This window comes from Corvus hawaiiensis, chromosome 5 (genome assembly GCF_020740725.1).
Source record: "Corvus hawaiiensis isolate bCorHaw1 chromosome 5, bCorHaw1.pri.cur, whole genome shotgun sequence".
Classification (NCBI taxonomy): Eukaryota; Metazoa; Chordata; class Aves; order Passeriformes; family Corvidae; genus Corvus; species Corvus hawaiiensis.
Genome location: NC_063217.1, coordinates 16,594,573 through 16,617,389, shown reverse-complemented (window position 1 = coordinate 16,617,389; position 22,817 = coordinate 16,594,573). Strand labels below are relative to the sequence as shown.

General features: G+C 35.2%; 1 protein-coding gene across 7 annotated transcripts in view; it reads left to right on the top strand.

Moving 5' to 3' along the window:
* Positions 1 to 22,817, top strand: part of LCORL (ligand dependent nuclear receptor corepressor like) — an 83,273-nt gene that overhangs the window by 46,315 nt on the left and 14,141 nt on the right. The window contains exons 6-8 of one of the 7 annotated variants that reach the window (XM_048305395.1): positions 5,179 to 5,269; positions 6,684 to 7,515; positions 14,481 to 14,598. The exons of 1 other annotated variant lie outside the window; for it this stretch is intronic. In XM_048305395.1, coding sequence (XP_048161352.1) covers positions 5,179 to 5,269; positions 6,684 to 7,515; positions 14,481 to 14,498 — 941 coding nt within the window. In that variant the 3' untranslated portion in view covers positions 14,499 to 14,598. Of the gene's footprint in view, positions 1 to 5,178; positions 5,270 to 6,683; positions 10,962 to 14,480; positions 19,358 to 22,817 lie in introns of those variants that run through there. 5 more of the 7 variants (XM_048305392.1, XM_048305393.1, XM_048305394.1 and 2 more) reach the window with 5 other exon arrangements.

Sequence of the window (22,817 nt, the reverse complement as noted above, 5' to 3'; positions counted from 1 at the left end):
CTGTATAGTGAAACAAAACCTCTTTTCCATGTACTGCAACTAACAAAAGTGGGGTGTTACTGTGTGCTTTTGCAATATTGCTTTTCCTCCAGACTAAGTTAATGAAAAAGCAGCATCCTTGCAAAATGAAACGGTGAGTAAGGAACGGTCTTGGAATATCCTGCAGCAACTTATTTCCTTGCGCAGTCATGGTGCTGAGCTCTTTCAGGAATGTTCCTAGCAGCAGCTAACTTTGATGCAGAGGCTTCTTTCCCTTGGTAGATATGGGAGGAATTGATAGCCCTCAAGCTTCTAAGCAAAGTGACTCTAAGAGTCAGAAGTAGAAGCAGTACAAATATATAATTTGCTGGTTTAGCTGCACAAGCTGCACAAGCTGTTTATGGATCTTCTGGAACCAATGATAGTGTGTAAGCACAGTGAAAATACGCAAGCAAATTTTCCTAATTCCCGTGTTTCATTGAGCCATCATAGACTGGAAGACATCAAAAACATAGCTGGCAGTATATTGAAAGAATTCCAAACTTTACTGAAAATAAACTTCTTTTCCTTAAGATCCTGTTTTTACTACATGTATTGGTGAAAATACTATGCATTTTGAAGATATGCATGCTATGTTCTCAAAGGTAAATTATATGAGCTGTAAATATGTTCAAGAAACAGTTTAATACTTTTGAATGAGAAAGTCACCCTAAAAAGCTACATTTTTGAGGGGAGTAGGTGTTTTTCTTCCCTGGCTGCCATGGTGGGTCACAGCCAGGCCCCTTGTCAGATGCTTGCTTGCTTACTTCTCTCATGATGGCACAGGGGAGAAAATGAGAAGAACAGAAAGGAGAGCTTATGAGTTGAGGTAAGGCCATGGTTGTTGCGTACCACCACTTGCCATCATGGGCTGAACAGACTTTGCTTGGAACAAATAATGCAAATTATTGCTTATTAATATAAATATTTCATTATTAATTCAGGTAGTGAAAACAAAAAGACTCATTAAAACCCTGCCTTTCTTCCCTCCTTTCCCAGGCTCAGATTCACTCCAGGTTCCCTGGTGACCACCACCACCACCCCTGTAGTGCAAGGGAATTGGGTGTGAGCTGTCCACAGTCTGTACCTAATGGTTTCTCTCTGCCATTGGGCTTACCTCTGCCATTTTCTCATTCTTTTTGTTCCCATTTTCTCTGTCCATCTGGCACTTTTTCCCCTCTCTTAAATACAGTTTTCCAGAGTTTCTACCCAAGTGGCTGTGTCCTGCAGTGGGGCTGTGGGAGCCAGCCATCTGTGTCCAGCACAGGGCAGTCCCTGGCCAGTCCTCACACATACTGCCAGGACTGTGCCATGATCGCCCAATATATGGCCATATACTTTTCATCTGGCATTTTTTCATGTTAAAAAATAGCACTTCAAGTCGAAAGGGGCTACTCAAAGTGGTAGTTAAGAATTAATAAAAGGCTTTGATGTTCTTACCGACAGTTTCCTGAAAACTGTTTCTGTGTTCAGCAGCACAGAAAATAGCAAAAGGCAGGTCACCGTCCAGAAAAGTACTGAAGACAAGACTGTTGTTTTCTTGCTACAAAACCCCTTATCCTGTGGATGGATAAGGTAAAGGGGGAGTTATTTACTAAATCTCACTATATTAGAAGTTGGTAGGGCTTGCTGAAAATTCTCAGAGGAAGAAACAGGTAATGGGCAGGTTTTGTTCAACAGTTTTTAAACATCTGGAACTGCTGTGATGGGAGGTCATGGGTCACTGGGTTCACAAAGGACCTTAGACAAGTTCAGAGCTAACAAAACCAAGGCCAGAAACTAAGGCTAGAGTAGGCAGGGATAAATCTCTGAGATCCCTAAGCCAATGATAGCAGGTACTAGGAGAGCAAAGAGCTGCAGGTAGCAGCCAGGCTAATGTGCTCTTCCACACTAGGAGTGGAGGGCTTCCCCTGCCTGGAGGCTGAGGACTGAGTAGAGTAGGTTATCTGATCTAGTAAGATGGTTCATAATAGCTAATGAGAGGTTTCCTGAAACCCAGAAAAAACTCAGAAGTTTAGAAATCAGTGTAGAAATACCAATTGTAGGAATTCAAGGCTGACCTGGTCTCTGCTTCTTTCTCTTCCCCTTCCTGTTTCCATAACATCATTAGTCTGGAGGAGTTTCAAGTGATTGTGGTCCTGATTATTTTGAAGATGAACTTTGATCACACTTAGTTTAGTCTTGGTACTGCTGCACCTGATAATCTTGTACTGAGAAGCAAAGGCCAGAGGTTCAGCCATTTCTTTGAAGATCAGAATAATTTAATTTGCATAGAAATAGCTGCATTAGAAGACAATGAGTAGCAACCCTGAAAAACATCTAATATGTTTTTCTATATTATCCAGTGTTATATACTATTGTTTATGAAGATGCACTTCTTAGTAGTCATGGCTTCACCTGAAGAGTGGAAGTAATTTCATATCTTTTATTAAAACCACCTTACAGAGTGTTTTTTCTGTTCCTGATGTAATTCAGTTCCTGTCCGGAATTCTTGCTGTAATACCTGTTTTGGCTGATTTGTAAGAAATAATAGAAAGTTCTGGCTCAGCTTAGAGAAGACTACTTCTACCTTGCAAGTAGCGAGCTTCCAGGATTCATAGTCCACCTGTAGGATGCTTCTTTGCGAAGTTTTTGGTCCTGTACCTAATGTACCAAAGTGAACATCTCGACTGTACTGTGTATATATACATACATTCATTTCATAAGGTAGGGTTTCACTATGTCTTAGAGCTTTACAGCAAATACTCTCATTTTCCTATCAGTTCGAGGTGGATTTTTGTGAGGGTTAGGGGTTTGTTTTGTTTTGTTTTTGTTTGGTTTGGTTTTTTTTTTTTGGTTGGTTGGTTTGCTTTTTTTTTTTTTTTTAATTCAAGTGAAATTCCTAAATAAAAGTCTGTAGTGCAGTGACTTTATCTGGTATTTTTTATGCATATCAAATTGCTTGCATGATTCTTTTTACTGAGTATCACCTTCCCATAAAGCATTGTCTTCAGGGAGGTGTCATGTACTTAATGAATTTGCGTTTGCTGTGTTGGGAGAACCAACTGTCTTGAACCTCAAATTACTTCAGTGCCGCTTACCCTTGAGAGGCCCAAAATGTATCTATTTTTTTGTTTCAGGAACCTGAATTTTCGTTACTGTGGTCTTTTTTAGTCATTTTTCGACTGATTACTAGCCTTGTGTTGTCAAAGCCAATTCTGAAAGGCTGGGAATGAAAATTATTTTCATTATGGAATCTTACATTTGGATTTTGCTTGTGTGTTGGGGCTTTTTCTTTTCCTAAAAATCCAGCTAGCTTTGTCTTTTTTTTTCTTTTTTTTTTTTAATTGTTGGAGAGACAATTAGCTCTTTATTGCTTGATAAGTTGTCAGCTTTGAAGTAGTTTTTTCTCCAGTGATGCCTTCTAAAATTTTTGTCATAATGCCTAAGAGTATCGACTGAAGATAGAGAAACAGTTGTGAAAGGGACACAAAAGCACTTAAGAAAGGGAGATGTACTTTGTCTGACTGACAGAACGCAACAGATGAAATGTCTATTGCACAGAACTCGGGGGCTTTGGGTTGAGCTTGGGTATTCCTGAGTAGGCCAAAAAGTACATGTGGAATGTTTCTGTAGTGTTTTTGATTGGCTTTTTCTTCTGTAATATCAATGCATCAGGAAGGTTGATTAGCATTACTCCTTCTTTTAACTTTCGTAAGAAAGACTTTAAAAGGAATGTATTCAGTGAAAAGGAGCCACTTTTTTGACAAGTGGCATATAGATATATTTGTCCCCTAATGCTGAGTTACGATGTTACTTTTTCTCTCTTTAACCTCCTTCAAATAGTACAAAATAGTTGTGGAAGAACAGTCAAAAAGCAGTCCAAAACAAATATCTGGATTTGATTATTACACAGAACTCTATTTCTTTGCATTATTGGTATAAAGGAGGGCTACCAAAACAATTTTCTTATTTGACTATTGGCATTTGGATCCTTCAACCAGTGCTTCATTGTCTGCATCTGAGGCTGTGGGAAAATATATGCAATTGATTGATGTTTTAGAAATAATAGGCAGTAACATGAAAATTACACTGTAAATGCAATAAGGGGTAGTATAAGGGTAATTATAGAGTTGAATGTTGAGCTACATGTTGAAACTCAAAATTGAATTCGCAGAGCTCAGGCATACAAAACAGCCCAAGTTTGAAACAGAAAACCAAGGAAGAAAGGTATGAAATTAATTATATTTAGGGTATTTAATTAAAATTTAAATGTCTTTTTTTTTTTTTTAAGAAAAAAATTTTAAAAGGAGTATTTCCACTGCTAATGTTTTTAAATACTAATTTTTAAAAAGTGTCTTGTTCTGTTTCAATACTCATAGACTTTAACAGCCAAGTATAAATCTTGAATTTAGTGTTTACCAGTGATTTAACAGAGTGGACTTCCACCCCAGTTTAGGTCTTTCATTTTTCTAATTTCATTATTGCATGTATGTGGAGGCAGCTGGAGAAATACCTATAGTTAAGTGTTTGAACTCTATATTGGGCTCAAGCTCTTTTCCCAGTTACAGGGAAGTTACTGGTTACTGGGAAGTTACCCAGTTACTGGTACCTGCTCATCCAGTAACCTGGTCTGGTGTCATTGCTGACCCTGCTCTGAGCAGGAGGTTGGTCTGGAGGCCTCCTGAGATTCTTATTAACTTGCATTATCCTGTAAGCCTAGGATTTAGTTATGTCAAGTTCAACTTCAGCGTCAGATGTTTACAGTATGTAAATATGAATAATAATTATACATTATTTTATTTATTATTATTATTATATTATAATAATAATATCAAGTGCAGTCTTTTGGTTGCCTTGAAAGTAAACAGTGCAATATAGATACATATGTGATTTTTAGGAAAGCAGTCATGTTTGTTTAATACGGGTTCTTTTAAATTTTATTATTTCTGAATGGCTTACTTTTTTTTTTCCCCCTCAATTTTAAAAAAGTTTGGTTACAAATCAAATATACAAAATAATTTGCTGATGGCTGATACTGTTAATGGAATAAGGTGTCAGAAATTTTACAAGATAAAGTAGCTATTTGAAAATTGTGCCATAGGTGAAAAACCATTTGCTGACAAAATCTCTGAGATCTTCCTTAAAACCACTGTTATCATCACTACTCGTTCTTTGCAGGGGATGGAGTGCTAGATCTCTCTACAAAGAAAAGCGCAAGGTTGGAAGAACCAAAATATGATCCATTGTGTTCTGAAAACTCAGTGTCTGGGTAAGCAACGTTTAGGACTCTTTGGCTTATCAAAAAGGCAATCCAGGTTTCTCTTCTCTTCTCTGGCCAGGTTTTATGTTCATAACATACCTGTATATACTGGCACACACATGTGGTTCCTATTTTGCTTTCAAAAGAATTTTTGTCACTCATAAGTGTGTGTCTATGTATATATCATATGTTTCATTTGTCTTTTTCCTTTTTTTTTCTGTTTAAAGAAAAGTTATCAGAACAATCACCAAACTTTAGTTCATGTTACTAAAAATTACATGAAAATTGATTACATAACACATTAAAAGTAAGAGACTAGTAGAAGAAAATGCAAATAATTCTTTTAGAATTTATTTAGGAAACTTCAATTTTGGACAAAAATGACCATGTTAATAATTAGATGTAAAATCTTCTTCAACTAACATGAACAAGTTAAATTACTATTATCTATAATATTCCTTAACAGAGAGAGAGCAAGCGTGTGAGAGAGAGCTCTTAATCATCATACTTATACTTGCATCATGGTTCTGACTATGGTGTGTGGTGGCAAATGGTTAAATTTCTTTATTCAGCAAGGAAAATGTTATTGCATCTGCTGAAAGCTACCACAGAATTAGTGAATTGCATTGTTTTGTTGGATTTTATGATCTTGGCATCCTCCCATCCACTAGCCATAGCAGGACCCTTTTTGTCACCTGTACGTCTTACAAATAACTTATTACAAATAGGACTACAGTAGCAGCATTTATTGAATGATACAAAAGTGCATTTTATTAATTTGCTGATATGAAAAAGTTTGAAAATGAACGGCTTTGTAATTAGTGAGCTGTAAATAGTGAGTAGAAGTTTTTAAAATTGTGTCTTATTTTGTGAAAAATGGACTTGATTGTTAACTACAGCACTTTATCTTCTTGTTGTAGAAAGCCTAGTTTTGTGTAAGTCTGGGATGTTTGTGTGTAGTTATGTACTTATTGCTGCAAATTTTTCTATAAGGGGGTTGACTCTTTTATTACTTGTTTAGCGGTAACGTCACGTTTCTACTAACAAAAACTCCTTCAGGATTTGGGTATTTAATGGAACGTTAATTGTATAATTAAAATTATAACAGTGTTGCTCTGCAAGCATGTGAACAAGGGAATATAGCAAGCACATGAGACTATTACCAAATACTGAGCTAGGATATAAAGTTCTTGGAAGGGCTGCTGTAGAAGCCACGGTATGATTTTTGACACACTGTCCTACCAGAACTGTAACATTTTGCTAGGATAATCATTTAACTACCACATCTCAAAGGCTAAAAAGTATCAGAAGCAGTGATGTTACCGAAGCAAGGAGTATAATAAAGGAGTGGACCCTTCCCTTCCATAGCTGTGTGAGAGTCTCTCATACATCAGTTTACCATCGTTTCATTCCATCCATCCAGGGGACTACACAGAAACAGAGAGGACTATGTGGAAAGAAGTGCTGAGTTTGCAGATGGTTTGCTCTCAAAAGCTTTGAAAGACATTCAGTCTGGAGCACTGGACATAAATAAAGCAGGCATACTTTATGGCATACCTCAAAAAACTTTACTTCTCCACTTAGAAGCCTTACCAGCAGGAAAGCCTGCACCTTTTAAAAATAAAACTCGAGATTTCAATGATAGTTATTCATTTAAAGACAGTAAAGAAACTTGTGCAGTCCTACAAAAAGTAGCCTTGTGGGCAAGAGCTCAAGCAGAGCGCACAGAAAAAAGTAAACTCAGTCTACTTGAAACCTCAGAATTAAAATTCCCAACAGCTTCCAGTTACCTCCACCAGTTAACTCTACAGAGAATGGTCACTCAGTTTAAAGAAAAAAGTGAAAATCTACAGTATGAAACTTCAAGTCCTACTGTACAATTAAAAATTCCTCAGCTAAGAATAAGTTCTGTGTCCAAACCACAGTCTGATACTGCTGGTCTTCTGGATGTTATGTACCACGTTTCTAAAACGTCCTCAGTCTTAGAAGGATCAGCTCTTCAAAAATTGAAAAATATCCTCCCTAAACAGAACAAAATTGAATGTTCTGGACCTGTAACTCACTCAAGTGTTGACTCCTACTTTCTGCATGGGGACCTCTCTCCTTTGTGTCTTAATGCTAAGAATGGGACAGTAGATGGAACCTCAGAAAATACAGAAGATAGTTTGGATCGTAAAGATAATAAGCAACCAAGGAAAAAACGTGGCCGCTATCGGCAGTATGACCACGAAATAATGGAAGAAGCAATTGCAATGGTAATGAGTGGGAAAATGAGTGTTTCCAAAGCACAAGGAATTTATGGGGTACCTCACAGCACTTTAGAATATAAAGTAAAAGAAAGATCTGGAACATTGAAGACTCCACCGAAGAAGAAACTCCGATTACCAGATACTGGCTTATTTAATATGACAGATTCAGGGACTGGCAGCTGCAAAAATAGTAGCAAGCCTGTGTAGAATAATTGTTAGAGAATTGTTTTGTGTGTGTGTATGTATGTCTGTATACACACACTATGTGAGAAATACATATGCTCACTCTGACAGAAGACATGAAATTATACAGTTCAAAAACCACATACATGCCTTTTGAAAAATAGTTTTATTCAGGGTTTTCACTGTGGACAGAATTACAGAGTTGCTCACTTAATTCTGATAGTGTGTATTTAATATAATCCTTGTATAAATAGGTGAAAAGATTCAGGTTTTATTTAGTAGTCACTAGCATAAAGATGTTTTGGGAAAACAAGTATTTGTCATGTGAAGCATAATTTTTAATTGGTGAAGAACCACTTTACCCATTCAATTATCCATCTTATTATGGAAGTACACAACCAAGGGTTAGCAGATTTCTATAGTTCACAGAATACTTGCAATAAATTGTAAGTAACTCAGATTATACACAGCAAGGGATTAAAAAAAAAAAAAAAAGCTAGTTCCTTAAAAGGAAGTGGATTTGTGAAGTATTAGTAGGTTATAGTACATTCTGTGAAAGAAAAAAAGTTCATTATTTAAATATCCAATACAAGTAAGAAAAGCATTTCATTACAAAAATGTGTGTTTAGCAGGCATAAACTGCATTTTTTTATCATTTTAAGAAAATTTTGTTGTTGGTTTAGAAAGAAATTGGTGTTTACAAAGTGTACACTTATGAAATCTGAGAAATTACTGTAGTTATAGAATTATTAAATATGAAATAAGATGGAATACTAAGAGCATAAAATAATTTAAACTTTAACATAATTTTCCTTTTTAGTTTAACAATTAAGGTAACTTGTAAGGTTTAAAAAGAAAGTTGGAATGCAACAGAGCATGTTCATAATGTGCACAGAATGAGCTTGAGAATGGTTTGGGTTTGTTTGTTTTTTTGTTTAAATGTGCTGGTTAGTTGATGTTATGACTACTTAAAATTTATTTAAGGATTGTGTCACACTCCTATTGAAAAACCTCACTGTAACTGTAATGTATTTGCTGCTGTGACATTTCAAAACATTTTCAGTTTATCAAAATGAATACCAAGTTACATTATCATCTTGCTAATAACCAAATTTGCAGTTCAGGGTCTTGATAGAAATACAAATATGAAACAGTGAAGCTGTTTTGAACTTTCAATAATATAAATTCTTTATAAATTTGGTAGTTAGAAGTTAGGCAGTTGATTTTAAACACGTAACTTTTAACAGAATTTAAGGGAGACCAATTACCTTCATATTGCAGTTTTTACATGAATTTCAAAGTATCCACATTGGACTTTTTATCACACTTAATTTTTTTATGTAATATCAAAAGTATATGTCTACATATGAATGGGGGCTTGCTTCATACATTCACTACTGAACATCAATGCCCTTTTCTTCTCAACATGTATTTTTTTCTGTATGTATCTAATTTGGCATAGAAAAATACTTTCTCCAACTTTTATACACGCGGTGCACATGCACACATTTTTTTCCCCCACTTAAATTTGCATGTGTATGGGTTAACTATAGAAATTAAATGGGACATTAGATATGTATGGGCCACATCAGGTAATTTTATTTATAGATAAACTTGCCATTAAATTCAGTGGAGAGCATACTGCAATACTGATGGCAAAATCTAGCCCATATCTATTAACACTACTAAAAAATGACAACTTCCTCTTTAGAACAGAATAATCCTTTGAAACTGCACAACCAGTATCTCAGTTCTTTGGTCTCTCAGATCTATACTGAATCTTCTTCAGTCATTAAGGTTTACTTGCATATTACAGAATGAATCTCTCAGGCACATGGTGATTCTTGGGGTGTCCTGTGCAGGGCCAGGAGTTGGACCCAGTGATCCTGGTGGGTCCCTTCCAACTCAGCATATTCTGTGATTCTATGATTTTAAGCAGAACTGTACCTGATAAGGAGTTTGCAGAACAGCAGATGTCAGGGTCATCGTTCATTTTAAAAGAATTAAGCCATATTTTGTGAGGGCCAGGATTAATTTGTGAGTATATCCCCACTGAAAAATGCAGCTGAAAAAACCTTAAAAGTTTCAACGTCTGTCTTTATACAGTTTTACTTGCAAAAATCTGGGGCTTGAATACATTGCCTAATATTTGTACCATACTGATGTTTTCTACTCCTCAGACACTGTTAAAAGTTTGAGTCAGAACTTTATATTGAAGGCAAGTGACAGTAGTCTTTTTATATCATTTAAAAGATGACCTGACCAAAAATTTAACAGGATTCATAAAATCAGGGATCATTTTACTATTGACTTAACAATACTCAGTAGTTTTGTATGTAATATTATAATTAATTTTCAACATTTTAGTACTTGTATTTATTTTTTGGTCAGAAATAGCAATTAAAATATTTTTTGATAGTTTATAGATGATATTCAACCTGTAAGTGTTTAAAGAACAGAATTATTTGTTTCTAATTATTAGGCTAACCTTTAATTACACAACTAAGGAAAGGCAGGGAAATGTGTAAATTCTCCTTCCCCAACCCCTATGTATTTCATTAATGTCATTTAAATTATACATTTTGAACTGTTTTATAAATTCAGTTACCAGTCACTACTTAGTAATTGACAATTTGTGAAAATTCCTGTTTCAGCAGAATTTTAAATGAAGGCGAAAGCAAGCCCTACATGCTTTCTACTTATTTGAATGTTTCTCAAGTATTTTATATTAAAAAACAGTGCCTCTGTTTTTAGAACTACTGCTCAGTAAAGCTGTTTAAACCATTTCTGGTAGCTAATGACAATTTTATATTAAATTGTATATTAACTTTAGTGAGACTGATTTTTTTAGTTGTTTACAGTACAAATACTTGTATTTGTTTTTTAATTGCAGTATTTCCATTGTCGCAGTAATTTAGTAAAACTCTGTGGCTGCCTTGATTTTTGACAGATTTTTGTTAACAACTGATTTTTAGGCAATTAGTTATATTTATGCATAAATCAATTGCACTATAATTCATGAATTATTTATTACAATATTTTCTAATGAATTCCATGTATTTGTCTTGTGTTGTAAATGTACTGTAATTCTGTTTCTTCTTTGTGTTGTTATATTCCTAAATCTGATTGTATGAATTTAATTGTTTAGTTAACGTGTTTCTACGTTGTAATTTGTAGTAAAGCACTTCAATGCTTTTGCACATAAATTTACAACACTGATGTGTGATTGATTTGCTCATTCAGTAAAAAAAAAGAAAGAAACAAAAACCTGTACACTGACTTATTTGACTTATTCCTGAGGCACAAGTTGATTAGCAGTGGTGTAAGACCAAGAACTGTACAAATTAAGCTCATAATGACTAATTTACTATGAGAATTTTATCAGAAATAGTAGCTTTAAGGAAGGATGGTTTCTTTTCTCAGAATTGATTAATTACTCATTAATGAGAAGAAAATCAGAAAATTAATTTTCTAACACCCCCTTTAGTTTGCAGCTAAAAATTATAGATAGTATATAGCTTTTTTTGAGGTACTTATTTACTTAATAAAGTCAGAAAACAAACATTTCTATAAGACAGATTTATATTTCTATAGTAATTCCATGCTGTTTGTATGAGTACTTGAAACTTTGTTCTGTTCCAGTTCTGTTCCTGTTCCCAGTCTGTAAAGATCTTGCTAGATTGATCTAGCTTCTCTCTGACTGAGATGACAGAGGATAAACCTCTAGGGAAGGGCCTCTTTTGGGAGTCCTCTGGTAGAGTTCTTCCCTGATAGTTTTTGTGGAGGAGGCAAAGTTTTACTTCTTTATATGTAAATTAATACACTGAAAGTCTGGTAATTAACCTTATCACATTGCTGCTTTTGTGCCATGTTTGGACTCTAGTCAATCCCCACTCCATTTTATTAACTACCCCTATCTGCCAGAAGGGAAATAATATCATTCCATGCTTAACCTTTCTCTTGAGCAATACTGTGCACAAAAGGTACCAGGGGAGCAGTGCATATTGATCCTCTCACCTCTCAACCCCTCAGCTTCCTGCCCACTCTCTCCAGCCGTCTTTCTGTGTGTGGTTTGGAGGAAGTGTGCGATTTGTCAAAGTGATAGGTCTTCCTTCTATGAAATCATTGTTTAAGCCTCTTATCCTGAGGATAGCCTAAACTACAGTGTGACAACACAAATTTCAAGAGATACAGGAAGGTATTACAGGAAACTGAAGTATAATTCCATAGCTGTATTGAAAAGCTACTAAAAATTAGTTTGTTTAAATACATTGACATCTCTATAGAGAGACACTTCAAGGAAAATGTGTTGCTTTAATGCTTGAATTTGTTTGTGTAGTAAGCTCTGCTTCCAAATGGTGACTGAGTAAGGGCTCGATGTGTTTTTACAAACTTGGAAGATCATTTGGACTGTGGTACTATTGCAATAGAATAGATGAAGTTAAGTTGTCCATCAGCTTTCGAAACTAACTCGCGTTAAGGGAAAGCAGATTATAGGCGTCGCACAAGGGTAGATAATCAGGAAAGAAATTGTTTTAGAAGAATATCCATTGTGTCTGTGATAATCAGAATATTGCTTTATACAACAAGTCGATCTCCACATAGCAAATTCAAAATAATTTTGAGGCCTGTGGATGTTTTGGTTGCTCACTTTGAGAAGGTTGTAAGGCTCCAGAAGTTTCTTCCACCAGTGAATAGACTTTAAATAGCAGTTAAGGATAAAGGTCATCCACAATTAAAGCTCTCCAGTGAAACTATAGACACATCTTGCAAGTCTAGACAGATAGAAAGGTACCTGTTTAGAAATAAAAAAAGACTGCATAAAGCTGTGTCTTTAGCAAATTAGTACTTAACAAATTTACTCTGGTTTACAAACAAAATATTGAAGATGAAGGCCTAGTGGCGTTTGTTTTTTTTAAAATGGCTTTTCAAAACATTAATTAAAATCATGGTGGCGGGGAGGGCAATTACCTTTTATCCTTAATTGTATTATTAGAATAAGTTTTCTTTTTTACAAGTGTAGTGATACATTTCGACACCTTGTGACTCCTGAATTTGTTGGTGCAACAGTCAGGCTTTTCTCAGTGTAGTGGCATTTCAAAAACAGTCAAATCCTGACACTGACGTTCCCTTGAATAATGTGGGTTTTGCTTTAGATTGCAAGTACAAAGAGGTTGGTTTTTTTTCTTTTTAAGACTTATTAAACATAATCTCAACTTCAACTAATACCATCAGAATTATCTTACACCTTTATGAGTTAGTATTATCCAGACACCTGTTTTGAATATATACCGTTTCATACTGAATATTACAGGAGAAGGAAAAAAACCATGAAGAATTATTATGTAGACTTGGCTGGTTTTAAGCTCTAAACTTTAAAATCTATGTAGGACAATAAAAATACAAACTTGCGTGTAATAACTTCCAGTAACAAACTTGAAGCTAAAAGTTATTATTGATGCTAATAATTTTGGGTATGACTTAATTAATGCATATGTAACTGTATTTAAATACAGCACATTAAATTTTAAATAAGTTCATTCATTGATCAATACAGTTGTAAAACAAATCAAAATGAAATTTTTTCGAAGTATAGGCTATATACAAAAAAATTACAGGGGATAATAGTAGGGAAAAAAAGTTAGTGTCATGTTCAGAGTTTGGTGATATGTTTAAACAATACATACTTTTCTAAAACAGAATTCTTCTAACATTTTTTGCTCATGCAATTGGTTTCAGTAAAACATTTGAACTAGGTGTTAACTATCTGTTGATAGTTGCTATCCAGTGTAAGGATTTTGTATTTAATTGAAGAAATACCTGTATTAATTTCTACTGTGGAAAATTTTCAACTTTTCAGTATAAATGATTGATTAGGTAAGTAGTGACATTAGTTTTAATAATTTATAAGAAATTGATTAAATAGTTAAAGTAGTATTTTATAAGGTTTTTTCTTTTTTAGTTAATACATTTGAGAACAACTGCTCAGAAGTCTTTAAATGTAGGCCTACCCTGTATTTGACATTAAAACTTTTATCTTGGAAATTACTTATTCCAGTGGTGATTATCTCTCTCTGTTTAATTAAGGATTCTGTGTGTGCACACACATGTGTGTTTAATATATTGCAATAAAAAGCTCATGATGCACCACTACAATTTTTTTAAAAACTGAAAGGGAAAATTTTACCTGCAAAGAGCGCTAGGCTATTTTTTCTATTTTCTGTTAGCTTGTTAAGTGTTCTTTAAAAATAAATATAGAAATAAGAATGTCTTTAGAAATACCTTTAAGTGTATCCTGAAGAGTGCTCAATACACTTGAGTATTTAAATATCTAAGAGTGAGATTCAGGAGAGATGGACCCATTCTTTCCTCTGCCATAACCTTGAACCTTAGTCACATACCTTCTCTGTGCCTCAGTTAGTGAAATGGGAGTAATACCAAGCTCACCTGGTCTTGGTGATGTTTTCCTTCATTGATGGTTAAGATAGTTTGAAATATCAAAAAGTTAACGTTGTAATTACAGTTAGGATCAAGAAGCTATATTTCAAATTATTCTTTTTGCCTCTAACTTCTTCATGATTATTTTTCTTAATGGTAGTTTAGTGCTATCACTGATAAGATGCACATCATTGCCAGTGACACTTGCAAGTATGATTGAATAGTGCAATTAGAATGGAACTGTTTTGTAAACTTCAGGGTTTTAGGCTTGAGTTTAACCATTATAACAAACATTAGATGTGGTGTTTTACTGTAATTTATATTTTGTTTTGATTTGTTTTCATTTTCAGTTCAAGCTCAACAGCTGATGCAAATTCAGAGGAAACAGCTAATTTGGAAAAAGGAAAATCAACATTAAACAAAGTTTTGGAGTCTTTTTGTTCATATCACTGGCAACAGACTTTGGCTATGTTAAAATTCCTAATACAGGATGAAAATGTTCCTATAGTTTGCAGTTGCAAGCAAACACATTTGGTCCACTCTGAAACTCCCAGTTCCCTTACTGAAGAGGATGTTCACGTTCCATTTTGCAGTTGCAATGGACACATGCTGGCACAAAGGTGCAGTTTACAAAATCAAAGGCCAAACACTTGTTTACCACCTCTGTCTGTTTGTATTAAAGATTTCCATTCTTTGCCATGCCAAGCTGTAGCAATTGGATGTATTAAGACAATGGTGAACAAAGCATGTAGGTCTCCTAAGTATTGTGCTGACCAATTGCAAAATTATAACAGTCATTCTGTGAAAGCAGCAGCATGTACATATTCAGCTAAGGACTGTGACGTCTTAAGCAGCGTTAAAAATTCAAACAGATCCCGCAGCCCATCGCCACCTCCACTATCACCTGTACACAACAAAGAATTTGAATTGTCAGAAGGAATGCTTATGGATTTTCCAACTTTAGACAACAACAAGCTTGAAATATCTGTCAACCAGCCTCCATCCCTTTTGCCAGCTGAAGGAAGCAAAGGTGAATTTGAGTATGAAGGTAAAACATGCAAAGGAAAAGAGATTGAATATTCAGATGGAACATCGATATCAGCAGACCAAGAAAGCAATGATGGTTGTATGAACTCTGAGAAAGGTGAACATTCTGCCATTTTTCAAGATTTAATGGACCGCATTAATGAAAAGTTGAAATCAATAGACACTACAGATCTAGCAACAAATCTTGTAAAACTTTCTAGCAGTGACAGGGCACCAGAAAATGATGTCAAATTAGGAGACTTCATAACTTCTCTTTTGCATAATGCTAAGGCAAGTGATTACAGCTTTATGGAATTACTTCGCCAACATGATAAACAAGTGGAAAATAAAATTATCCAGACAAGATTTCGCAAGCGTCAGGAAACTTTATTTGCAACGTATAATTCTCCTGATTCACCAGTCATTCGACGACAGTCTTTGCAAATCAAGAGGGAGCTTGCAAGCCTTGATGAAACTCTTGTAAGAAAAAAGTCTGTTTCTGAGAGAAATGCAAAGAAATCTACAAAAAAAAAAGATAAAATGCATCCAAATAAAATACATAGTTTTACTGTGATAGAAGATGAGACTTTGCAACATCTTGAAAGTAATCCATGTGTGAATTGCCAAACCAAACCAATGTGCTTTCCAGTACACCAAACAGAGTCTTTCAAACTACCTCTTGCTAATTTTCAGACCAGCTCCAGCTTTCTAGTTCTTTCAGAAAACAGTGCTATTGCAGCCAGCCAGGCGAAACTCCCAAATACACAAGGAGATTGTGCAACCTTAAAAGAGACTGGTCATATTTCTCTGAAGGATGAGAGTAGTGAAATCTTGGGCAGAACTAAACGTAACATTGTGCCTCCTGGGTGGTACTCTGTGTATGTGACAAACAATATCATGTTTAGAAAGTCATCCAGTGCAAAAAAGTCTTTGAAGAGTTTGGAAAAAATGAAAATGAATAAAAATGTTCATGCTGAAAGATGCAGTGACATAAATATAAGCAAAATTGTGAGAGACACAAATCTGCAAGTTGTTGTGGAGCGTTTAGAAGATACAATAAACTTAGCCAGAAAGACTAGCAACTCATTGTTGGATAGTTACAAAATAAGCCAAAAATTAAAAGCTAACGCTTATGAACAGGTTATGAACCCAGCTACTAGAAGGGGCTTACCTTTCACTCTGAGTGAAATGGAATGCATGGGACAAAGCTTCCTTCCACATTCACATGTGCCAAGCAGCAGTAAAATCAAAGCAATTTGTGTCACAACAAACACACAAGAAACAGTTATAGATCAAGAAATTAATGACGGCCTTTTGAAATCTCTGACCTTTAATTCAACTGGTTCAGCTTCCAGTAATGGGGACTTGCATGTAACATCTGAAACTGGGGAGATCTCATCTCCCTTAAACTACTCTAGTCCTATTAAGCTTATGTTTGTCTCAGAAGTTAATAGTCGTGAAGGAGTCAAATACGCTTTGACATCTGCAGCTGCATCTTCTAAGGGAAGCACAGATCTTTGTTTGTTTCAGGGGCACACAAACGCTTTGTTAGACAAACAGGCCACAGGTGACCTTTCTCATGCAGTCTGTGTGAAGGGTTGTGATCACAGTGAAAAGGGTGTGAAGGAGGAGTCAAGCTGTGTTTATGCAGAAGCAATTACAAGCTCTTGTCCAGTTGGTCAGGTTAACATAAATGACTCAAAAAAAAATGAAGAAGTTGTGGAGAAATCAAACAGTAGTGGTGAATCAGTTTTCAAAAGAAAACCTGGTAGACCAAAGAAAATAGGTCCTCAAGTAGTTAAGCAGGTTAAGAGACCTATTGGACGGCCTCCTAAACCAAAAGTAGACTTGAGTGGAAGCACGAAACCTAGACCTGAACTTAGCTGTGGTGGTAAAAGCATCAAGTCTGATGCAGCAATAATGGAAGATGTTAACAGCAACAAAAATATTACTGTGACAGTTGTTTTTGGAAGGTCAAGAAGAACTAAGAGACACGTTTCTGAAGGTAATCTAAATCTCATCAGCATTCTGCCCACACAACACATTGATTCTAATTTTGCCAATGATCCCAGCAAAGCAAGGCACAATGCAGAAAGTGGAAATGCTTTGAGTGAAATGGTAAAAGCCTTTCAGAATCCTTCTGTTGAAAAGGAGGTCTCTGGTTATGACTATGTCAGGCCTATCAAGAGTAATCTGACATCACCACATCCTTGCAGCAATGTTATACGACAGATGAAGAAACCATTAACCACTGTTCGAAAACCTGGCAGGCCAGCAAAAGTAAAAATTTCCGGCATATCAGTGACTGTCAGTAGACTTTCACCTCAGGAAAGAAAAGTGAGCATCAGCAATGGTTTGCCTCCTTTACAACAGCAGAATGTGTTAGAAAAAAACATAGCACAGGAAAGAAAAAATCAACTGTGCAATAATATGGGTCAAGTAAAGAACGTGCAGAAAGATTCTAGAGAGGATGGATCACACAATGCTACTACAACAGTGTCAAGAAAACGTGGAATTCCATCGAGACATTCTGCTAGAGACAGAAAACCTTCACTGCATTTTTTGCGTTCATTAGCATCTTCTAGTGCATTTACTTGTAGAAGTGCCTTACCACATAAATCTTACAAACTCCATTTGAAAAAAACTAAAGAGCGCAAGGAGAAACTTACACAGTCAAATCAGAGCACAGCATCCAAAGATACCTCAGAACCGAGAAATTCAGGAAATGCTAAAAAGGATCTTAAGGATGGTGAATTCGGGCCCATTAATGAAGTATCATTGGATCCCATTTTTTCATCAAATCCCTCTCTCAGGTGGTGGCCTACTTCCACTTCAAGTGACACCTTGTTGGAAGAACTGAACAATAGATTTGAACAGATGACTAATACCTGGTTGAGAGTGGGGGGAAGTGAGTTTGACAAATGCATATGTGATAAAAGGGATCCCATTGAACAAGACTGTAATACTGAAATGTCAGACACTTTAGACTCCTGTCTTGTAGAACTTGAAACATCACCTATAAAAATGCTTTTCCAGAAAAAGTGTGATATGAATGAACTCTGCACCTGGTTTATGCAAACTACAGAAACACAGTCTCTCTCTCTTGTGAGAAAGGCAAATGCTCGCAATCCCTTAGAAGCAGTTAGTACTAGAGAGATAAAGATGGAAACTAAACAACCTGATCCTAGTACTTGCCCTTTCAGAAAGCACTTTAAAAAGTTTGCACTATCCTCCCCTTCAAAACCAGCAGGGAAATTGCAAATATTACATAACATGGTGAGGTCTCCAGTCTTAAGCATGAAAAGTAATTTCACTTTAGCCAGATTAAAAAGAAATGAGTTTAAGAAGTTGCAGCATGACAGGTGGGGACAAACAAAAAAGCTCTATAATCAGGCTCCTGGAGGCTGGAAATCAAAAAAGAAAAATCTGCAGTTATTTTGCCAAAGCCAATTGTTAAAAAGTACAAGTGGGGAAACCCATGATAAAACACCCAAGATCCAGGAGAAAAATACCGTAGAAATCCAGCCCACTCAGGCTTTGGTAGAGTCTCAGAATAGCCTCTTGCCAACTGAAAATGAAGCCAGAGATGCATTTGTTCAACAGATGATGGGATCTTCTGACTTTAACCCACATCCTGGTTTAGCAAATATACTTAAGTCACATTCAGAGACAAATGGAACAATTTGTTGCCAGCAAAATGTTAGAAAAGAACAAAGCCAAGATAAACTGTTTCAAAATACTTGGAAAGCCAAAACCTTTAAAGACTGTAGGATATTTCTGAGAAAAATCAACCATATTGAGCAGCACAATTCATTTAAGTTAAATAATGTCATTTATTCTCCTGAAGCTGTTGACAGTAAAAGCACTCAGGCCTATATGGAAGAAAAAAGACATCCTCTTTTAAGGTCCCATTCTACTAAGCAAAATACATTAAAGAAACAAGAAAATGAAATGGAAACATCTAAAGGATCTAATTCTTCTAAAGTGACTGAAAGGCTGGATGACCAGTTTCACAGCAGAAAATTAAGTAGGGGTGTAAACCAGGACGATAATCCTGCTGGTAGTTCTGAAGGTCTTAGCAGAATAAACAAAAGAAAAAGTCCACAATGGGAGACCACTGATACAAATTTAAGAAAAAGGCTTAAGAGACAATCATGCAGTAGTGGACAAATGGCACCTTATTACCCAAAGTACCAAGTAGGTAAGTTCATATTCCCCCCTTCATCTTAAAATTGAAATCCTAAAGAATTGGAGAAGTCAAACAACTAAGCACTTTTTTTTTTTTTTGCATGTTACTCATTTTAATTTCAGAAAAGTCATGAAATTAAACATTGCATAACATCAGAATAATTCAGAAAGTGCAATTTTAAAACGCGTACAATGTTTTGCACCATTCTTTCAGCTCTGATAAGCTAACTAATGTAGTTCAGACAGACAAGAAGTCAAGTTCTGGCATTCTGAAGTCAGTCACGACTGGCTATTGACTTCAAAAGGAACAGAACTTCATTTCATTGTGTAATTTCTCATATTGTGAGGAAGGGTAAATTATAAAATGAAGCATAAATTCAGTGCATTAGCACATAGCTGGTTTAAAAAAAATTCATTGAATGATTTCTGTTACAAATCTGTAATAGTTTTGTAATTTTACAGTAAAAGATAGTATTTTGTACTTCTGAAAATTATTCAATCAGAGACACATTTTAGTATCCATTCCATGCCAAATGAATTCTGCTGATTCTAAGGGATTTGCACACTGGATCCTTACAGAACAATTTAAAATGCAAAATTATTTTTGACAAGTACAATATACAGTTACTATGCTAAATACTTTGGCTTGGAATCTTTTTAGGCTAGTCTTAAATCATTTTTTGAAGATAGGTATTTATAAATACATTGTGTTATAACTGTGATCTCAGAAAGGCCATTATATTACTTAGAAGGAGGGCACACTTGTGAAATTATTTCTTCTGCTGGGTGAAGAGATCTCCTTAAATAGAAGTCTCAACTCATTACAACAAAATTACTAAGGTGTGAAATCCTCACCAAGTAAAGCACAACTTCTGCAATGTGATTTAAATGACTGCCTTTGTAAAAGCAATATTTTATTAGCTAATCTGATATATTGCCCAAAAAAACCCCAACCCCTTATTCAAAATATCAGAGCAAAATCTTAGGTCCTCCTTTGTATTCTATATTGTAGAAAAAGATCTCTGATAATAAACAGAAAGGTTAATTTAAGTTGTAATATAAACAATATAATGGCTCTTTTATGCTTTATTTCCTTTGTACTTCATGTGATATGTAGAATTCTTCATATTAAGCTCATTCAGTGTAACCCTGCTTTTTCCAAAGCACAGCATTTTTTTATCTATAGACTACTCTTCTGTATTTTAATTCATTGATCTGGGGCCAAGCTCAACATAAATAACTTGTTTTTAAGAAGTTCAAACTTTGACACAAAATTGCTGTAAAAAAAAGAACTAGAAAAGGAAAGGATAGCATATATCCATTTCTATATTGCAAATGAAGAAAGAGCTCTCTCATACTTGTAATTCATTGAGAAAATGTTACATTCCAATTATATTTATCTGTAAATGTTTTGCTTCTATGACAATGCCAGACCTATTACTGTGATATGGTCTCATGTTAGTTTTAATTGGGACACAATTTTATCTACCTGATAACTTTCGTCCTTTAGTTTTGGATCTTCAGGAAATCTGATAACTATTTTGATATTTTGCATTACTTCATTTACAGTTTTTGTTATTTTCCCTTTTACCCATGGTTTCTCATATCAGTCATTGTCTTTAGAAAGGCTATGATAGGAAGTTCACTGATAAAGGAAATGTTAAAAGACAAAGAATGATGATTCTGTAATTTTCTCCACACTTGTAACCCCAGCTCTTTCTTAGGGTTACTGTTGCAGTATTAGGGGATTGTCTGATATTGGAAGGATGTCTTGTTTTGCTGTGTTGATTCAACATTGTGTACTCTCTGCACCAGCCAAGGAAATCATACAAACATTTTTTGTCTAGTATAGCTACTCCCTAAAAAGAAGCAACATGATTTCTAGCTGTGCATGCATGTGACTTCAAACACAATTCCTGCATCTGGAAGTTTAATGCACATGAAAACATCATGTTTCGTTTATATGTTCTTTGGATTGTATTTTTGTTTAAGTGGTATCATAAACTATATCATTGTTCTGTTGTCATGCTTGAAATGTTGCTGTAGACACATTTATGGTCAGTATTTGAAGTTTTCTTCAACTTTTGTGGATCTTGGGGACTTACCAAATGTACTTGAAAAAGAGATGTTGTGATGTTATTTTATTGCGAAATATTGTGGCAGGTGGCAGAATGTTGTTACCAGATTTTTATGTATACTTGGTTTTCATTAGCATGTGTAAGCAGGAATAAACAATTGAGTTCTTACAGCTCAAGGTAGTGTCCAGCAACCAGAACCAGTCATGCTCTCACTGCAGCAGCAGAAAAGAGTTAATTGCTTTTTCACATTGCCTGTTGTATTCAAGATAAGGTGGCTGATAGATACATGGGTATCTATCATCCATTTGATGTTGGTTGCTACTTGACTTCTGAACTGTTGCTTCAACCATGCATTTGATGTGTTGAGGGGCAGTTCCCTTACACTGTATATCTATCTTCTGGCAGTTTTAATTTCTTTAGCAACACTGAAACACTATTATTCTCTGTTGTGCAAAGAAAATTACATAAGCGTGTTTTTAGGAAAGCATTTGTTTTCAATGTGGTTCACTTGTAACACTGAAGGTCCCGTTCACATGCTTTGGACTTGGGCAAAAGGTTTCAAGACAGCCAAGCTGAAATATGAGAAACTCTTAATCCAGCAATAAAACTGGGACATACAAAATACTCTGTTTTAGGATCTTACAACGTACTGAAAAATTTAAAAATCTGTTTTGGGTGGTATGGACTTAATACAGATGGAAAAGAGATTGTGAACCTTCTACAGTAGCAGGCAGTTCTGACATCACAGACCTGTGCACTTGCCCTTCATATCAGGGTGGGAGTTTGCATACAAAAGATTTTAAAAATCAATTCCTATCACTTAAAGTTAGGATATTTTCATCTAATATTAACTTTTAAATTTTCTCACGTACATTTTGGCTTTTCTTCAAGTAGTCTGGAGTTTTAGAACAGATCTATTGGATTTGTCAGCAGAATATGACTTTTCAATTTTAATTTTTTGTCATGTCTGAATGTGGTTTTTAAATTCTACCTTAATGAAATCAAGTTAGTACTTGAAATGAGAATTTGCTAAATTTTGTGGTCCTTTCAAAGCTGGCTGCAAGAGTTAAGAATCTTAACTATGAAAACTTTGATGTTGTCAGTCTAATTGGTTTCTTCGTTGTGCAGATAAAATAACATCTGTATTAATATTACAGACAAAACCTGTCTTAAACTTAACTCCCATTACCATAAGTTTTCTAAAAATTGGAAGGGAAAATTTTGTGAACTGTTGTTTACACGTCTGTATTAGTATGGCTTTAATATTCCAGTATTGTTGCTTATTTGTCTCGTGGTAGTGCAATCCAGTAATGTTAAGGCTACAAATGGGAATCACTTCCCTACTATTGTGAATGATCTAGTGGCAAACAAGATTGTTTTTAGCAGGTTGTTCAG